Source organism: Pinus tabuliformis, chromosome 4_1 (genome assembly GCF_031772625.1).
Source record: "Pinus tabuliformis cultivar Carrire ecotype Pingquan chromosome 4_1, CPIR1, whole genome shotgun sequence".
Taxonomy (NCBI): Eukaryota; Viridiplantae; Streptophyta; class Pinopsida; order Pinales; family Pinaceae; genus Pinus; species Pinus tabuliformis.
Window position 1 is genome coordinate 558,723,637 of NC_142303.1, and position 6,463 is coordinate 558,730,099.

Consider the following 6,463-nt stretch of genomic DNA (forward strand, 5'->3'; position numbering starts at 1 on the left):
CTTGGTTTACATAATTTCAGTATGAGCATGATTTAATTACCTAAAAAAGTTGCTTAGAAAATACAGACGTATTGTGATAATACCTTTTGATGTCAAAGTTAGAATTAATTGTGCAAATTATACTTAACACTACTAGCTCAATATCCTACAACGGTATACTATAACTTAGTAAGTATACTAATTCACAGATTAATAAGAGTTTGCTTTAGGATTTTTTGATAGTGTTATAAGAAATCGTGTTGTATGTGAAGAGGTAGGGATTCTATTTTTTTTGAAATAATTATTTCATTAAATTTAAAGTAGGATTTAGGGCGAGAGTCATATAATCATTGATGGTACTAAAATTAGTGTTGTGGTTACCAAATGAAAAAACTTAGTGTCGTTGTTATCAAATGAAAAAATCAAAGATTTGAGAGCGTTCTTCTGCATCTATTCCCTGAGTCATATTCAAGAGTTTCAGCTATTATAATTGACTCAGAAACTTTAAATACAAATTATTAGGCTCGTTCTCCCTTTTGCTAATACTGTTTTTATCCAATGAACGATCTAGTGATACTGAGTCTCCTTAATTTGATTAAAATGTAATTCTGGCTTTGAAATTTCTAATTTTTCTTGCAGAAGTATGAGGAAAACCCTTTTTTGTTTTTTTCTAAATTAAGGGTCAGTTGGATGGAAAAATGATTAATTTATGGAGGTGTTATCACTAAAACGGTATAAAAAATTTGATAAGATTAGATGTCGATTGAGAAAGTTTGATTTTTTGAAAAGTAGTTTTTATCCTCGATCCTCTCTATATTCTGTTGACAAATGAATCCAAGAATACAAGGTCAAGCTCCTGTGCATTGAACTACATTAATGCTTACATTTTCTTTTTTAGTTGACGGATGCGTGCCAAGCACGCAAGATGCCGTGAACTCTAAAATAGACCTCGCCCGTTTTCTTCCCCATTGTGAGCTTTGAGCCCTTCATAATCTTTTTAACTTTCATGGTATGGTGAGAATTGTTGTAGCAATCTAATAAATTCCAGGTGATTATGAAAGATTTATAATCCTGGGCAGCCTCTACCTAAGCAATGAGACAAGTATGAGAATGATTTTGAACATTTGAAATCATCTTACATAAAGCAAAACTTAAAAAGAAGGAACGACCATGATTTCAAGCAAATTGGAATAAGCAGAATAATATACTTGAAATCTCGCTTCAAATTATATACATAGTTTCTGAACGTAATAGATTTGGAGGGATTAACAGGCTCACTCTATTTCATGTTTTAGTTACACATATAATGTTAAACTTTGACTATCTTCACCATTTTTACACAGCTTTTTACCATACATTAGAATGTTGAACTTCTACTGTTGCTAGTAGTACAATTACCATCGCGGTTACCACTGGTACTTGAACAGCCCACTAATCTCTCATATGATATTTGACTAAAATTTGACTTCTGCGGATCCAGAAAAGTATCTCGAATGCTTTGCAATGTGCACACAATGTCCATCATATTTGGTCGTTCTTGAGGAGATTGTTGTGTGCATAACAAACCCAGTCTTAGAAGTTGATTGAGACACATCAGTGTCTTGTCTTCTTCAGCATTAATAGTCTTATTATTATTGAGCAGACTTTTATCAACTACTTCTTCTGACTGATTTGGAAAACTATTGGTCACCCATTTTTTCAGATCCATTCCTTCTACAAACAGGTTATCGGTGGGTTTCTTTTTTGTGAGCATCTCCAATAGCACAATTCCATAGCTGTAAACATCACCTTTTGTTGTGACCCGCCCACCTAATCCATATTCTGCATTTTCACAACTTTAATTAAGTTTTTTTTTTTAAATAAATAGAATACTAAAAACACAGTTCAATATGATATTAGTTCAAATCATACCTGGAGGAATGTAGCCTACAGATCCTTTGAGTGCATATGTAGAAATATAAGCTGATTCCTCAGAATTTGCAAAACATATGGTAGCTATTCCAAAATCTATTAAATAGGCTGTGAGATCTTCCCCAAGAAGCACATTGTTTGGTTTTAGATCACAGTGAATCACTTGCATGAAACAATGATGATGGAGATATGCCATACCATGGGCAATGTCTATTGCTATATTCAACCTCTGGATCAGACTCAAAGCACTTGAATCTTCTACACTGGGATATAACCACTTCTCTAAGCTTCCATTTGCCATGAATGGAAATATTAAAGCTTTGAAGTCCATGTTTGAACAAGAGGTTATGATTTTAACCAAATTCCTGTGTCTAACTCTACTCAAAACCTTGCACTCTTTACCAAAACTCTTATTTGCCTCTTCATTTTCCAAATTAAAAATCTTAACTGCAACAACTGTGCCATCTTTCATAACACATTTGTACACTTTCCCAAAACTACCAACTCCTAACAGATTGGAGTCACTAAATTCACCAGTTGCAGTGACAAGCTCCCCATATGAAATTCTTTGGTGCCCCACTTGTAAGGACGATGCACGTATTACTCTCCTTTGATTTTGTCTCCTTTGATTTTGTCTCCACAAGATGCCCAAAAACAAACCTGATAGGACAATAGTTGCAACTGCTCCAACGAACATAGTAACTCTTTTGAAATGAAAATGACTTTTATGTTCATTAGCAGAGCACGGTGGCGAACTTACCCAACTTCCACACAAACCAGCATTAGCATTGCAGGGTGGCAAGCGTACCCAACTTCCACACAAACCAACATTTCCCATAAATGAAGTGGCATCAAGCATTTTGAAAATTCCACCTTTAGGGACTTCTCCTGATAACTTATTGAAAGAAACATTTAAGAAGGAAAGCAGTTTGAGTTTTTCCAAGGACATAGGTACCCTACCTGACAAATTGTTGGAAGATAAATCTATGGAATAAAGATTTTGAAGTTCTACGAAAGAAGCTGGAATAAGACCTTCAAGTGCATTGGAAGATAAATCTATGGAAAAAAGATTTTGAAGTTCTACGAAAGAAGCTGGAATAAGACCTTCAAGTGCATTGGAGGAAAGATCTATAACTTGAACCATAATCATTTTTCCCAGTGCCGAAGGTATTGTGCCATTTAATAAATTGTTTGAAATTTTGAAACCCATATACAAATTTACAAGACCTCCCACCTCTGGAGGTATGTGCCCGCGGAACCTGTTATATGATAGGTCTAAATGTAACAAATTCACACATTTCCCTAAAGTTGCAGGTATCGTACCTGATAACTGGTTGTTCTTGAGATTTAGATATTCTAGCTGCTGGAGGTAGGCAACCGATTCAGGGATTCTTCCGGTCAGATTATTCCCCCCAATAGATAGAACCCACAGGCGTTTGAGTTCCCCGATTTCCATTGGAATGCTTCCTTCTAGATTGTTGGAACCCAAATATAACCTCTCCAACCTTTGAAGCTTATTAAGTGAAGAAGGAATTGCTCCGGTAAAATGATTCTTCTCTAAGTCAAGGTATGTTAAACTAGTTAGGTTTCCAATATGCGGAGGTATTGCGCCTGTTACATCATTGTAACCCAAGTTTAGCATACTCATGTTTTTAGAGAGCTGGCCAATAGAAGAGGACAAACGTCCCGTGAGATTATTAGAGTATAAGACGAGTTCTCGTAGGGAGGAACAGTTTATTAGAGCAGTAAGAATGGGCAAGCTCGTGCTGTTGCCGCTAATCAGATGATTAAACTCCATGCGAAGGCGCCGGAGCTGTCTCAACTTACCCAACTCCATGGGCACTACCCCGCTGAGCTGATTTGACCCAAAATCGATGACTTGAAGCTTCGTACAATTGAACAAGGTAGCGGGAATGCTTCCACTCAAATAATTACCATACAGATATAATTCCACCAATTTGGTGTGCCTGGTACACAATTCCGATGGAATGTGTCCACTCAAATGGTTGTCACTTAAAGTCAAATTTCGGAGATTTGTGCAGTTTGAAAAGGAAGAAGGAATTTGCCCCGTCAAACTGTTATTCCAAAAATTGATGCTGCTGAGACCACTCAGCATACTCAAAGCAGAAGGAAGGCGCCCATGAAGGTTGTTACTTCGCAAATCTAAGTAGACCAAAGAGGACATGTTTCCAAAGCAGGTGGGAATTGTACCCGACAAATAGTTCTCTCCTAAGTAGTAGTATTGTAATTCGGAGAGAGCACACAGTTCTGAGGGAATGTTTCCTATGAGATTGTTAGTGGACAGATACAAGCTCCTTAAATTGCGACACCCACCCAGACTAGGAGGAATGGAACCTTGGAGTTTATTCCTATGGAGGATAAGCTCATATAAACCAGAGAGGCTTCCCAATTGGTAGGGAATGTGACCATGAAAGTTGTTATTGCTAAGGTCGAGTTTGACGAGAAATGAGAGGTTGCCGAGAAGAGGAGAGATTGTACCTTCTAATCCCATGCTCGAAACATTTAGGGAGACCACTCTGTGACCACTGCATCTGATATTTGTCCACTCGCAGACTGAAACATTTGGCTTCCAAGAGGTGGGTAATGGCTGGGAGGGATCATAAGTCCTGATTGCAGACACGAATCCAAGCATAGCCTCTTGGTCGGTTGCATTGCTTAGATGAGCACCGGAACCATTAGATACAAGGAGAAATAAACAAACGAGTAACAGGAACATTCTCGTACTACAAACGGAAAGAGAAGGAATGTACCAGATCTCCATCACCTCCTGCAAGAGAAATAAGAGTCAGAAAACAATGTTAGTCCGAGTTTCCTGATCGATACATATAGAGTGAGTATATCTCTGGAGACGAACTACAGTGTATGGCGATATTGGGCATCCCATTCAACAACAGGTGTATCGCAAGTTGCAACACACAATTCAGTACGACGTCCTTCTCGAGAAGAGATTCAGATTTGATTATGTGTAGACTTCATTGCGACTGCAGTGGCCGTCACATTTGAAGTGGTGGGCCACAATTGAAGTGTTCGATCACATCAATCGAAAAGAATCCATAACGCCGAAGAATATACAGTTAATTCAAATCCATTATCAACAAACCATCCAATTGCGCACACGTAGTGAGGGCTAAATTATATTCCATGTTTTAAAAATCCATGACATGATATGAATTTCCCAAACCCTCAAATGGGAATGGAAGACATGTTTTCCAATACGTGTTTCGAACGGGAGACGACGATGCATATAAGGTATTGAACGATATCATTTTGAAATGAGATAAGGATTGAATTATTATTTATTAATTTATTAGAAATTGTAATTATTTATGTATGAGGAGTTGGTTAAAATTAGAGACTTAGTGAAGTGAGAATTAGTTAACTGAGCGTTGACTCAAGAGCAGGGTTGGAATTTGGATTCCTCTTTACCCATCGCATAATTTTTTTTTGACGTTTTAGGTCTTTATGCTGCCCTTCAAGAAACGTTATGTTTAAAATTTTTCCCTTCCAAAGGTGATGTTTTGATAATAAATTAACGCTTCACTAATAAAGGTTTCATTAAAAACACATATCTATCATAAGAAAAGAAAAAACAAAATGACCATAACACATAAATGACTTATTGAATTCTGAAATTTGGTTTGAAATTATATGGAACACTCACAATAAAATCTCCATAACTCTGAAATCGAATGTCCTTGACTCAAACATGTCATAACATGATATTACTAAGGAACCAGACATGTCATAACATGATATTACTAAGGAATTCTTATGGGACGTATAAGATGACCAACAAAATAAAACTATGAGATGGACTATCCTCTGCATCCTCTCCATGATCATAATCACATGGAATCAATGTGAGGGTCCACCGTGGAGAGTTTGTAGTCAAATAAGTACAATGTATAAAAAGTGTTCTAGTATTTCATAAGCTTCATGAGCCATATCTTTCAAATCTTTTAAGTGATATGTTGAGACACTCGATATCTAGTGCAAATTGTAGTCAAATCGACATTTCCACTGTTCCATAGGTGATATTGTGACATAGGATAACTTTCATAAGTGAGTGGTGAGTCGGTGACACTGTGACAGACCTCTGGCCCAAACAATTCAATAAAGGTGGGTGGCCAATACACTCAGGGAGAGTAAGTGGGAACAAGCAAGATTGTGGTCCAAAATTATTGTGACAAGGAAGAGGTTTTGCTCTTTTAGCTATGTAGGTTCGATGATGCACTAACACACTCATGGATTGATTGTTTGATTCATTCAAGTGAGAATTTTAATGATGTTTGCATAAGAGGTAGATACATATTCATTGGATTTCAAGGAAACTATTTGGACTTAGATTCTAATCCAACTTACCCTAATCAAATGAACGAATTGTGAGTTATTGAACGACATTCCTTCTAAGGAGTACGAAATATATATGTTTTCTTCCCCTTGTACCTTCTAGGTGACACTTATGGGAATTCAATCATATTAAGATTGAGCATCTAAAGAGATCTCATCATGAACAAAACATTTCAAACCAAGCCAAATTTGTTGTGTTGTG

The 6,463-nt window shown here is 36.9% G+C and overlaps 1 protein-coding gene across 2 annotated transcripts; it reads right to left on the reverse strand.

Moving 5' to 3' along the window:
* Positions 1 to 1,219: 1,219 nt before the first annotated feature.
* Positions 1,220 to 4,720, reverse strand: LOC149177071 (uncharacterized). Of its 2 annotated transcripts, XM_089423275.1 has the most exons (3): positions 2,995 to 4,720; positions 1,891 to 2,922; positions 1,220 to 1,800 (listed from the first exon to the last, which is right to left on the reverse strand). In XM_089423275.1, exons 1-3 carry the CDS (start codon positions 4,670 to 4,672, stop codon positions 1,337 to 1,339), a joined length of 3,174 nt encoding a protein of 1,057 aa, XP_089279401.1. In that variant the 5' UTR covers positions 4,673 to 4,720; the 3' UTR covers positions 1,220 to 1,336. The 2 variants fall into 2 exon arrangements, with proteins under 2 accessions (XP_089279401.1, XP_089279400.1); XM_089423274.1 differs by having other exon boundaries at positions 1,891 to 4,720.
* Between the last annotated feature and the right edge of the window lie 1,743 nt (positions 4,721 to 6,463).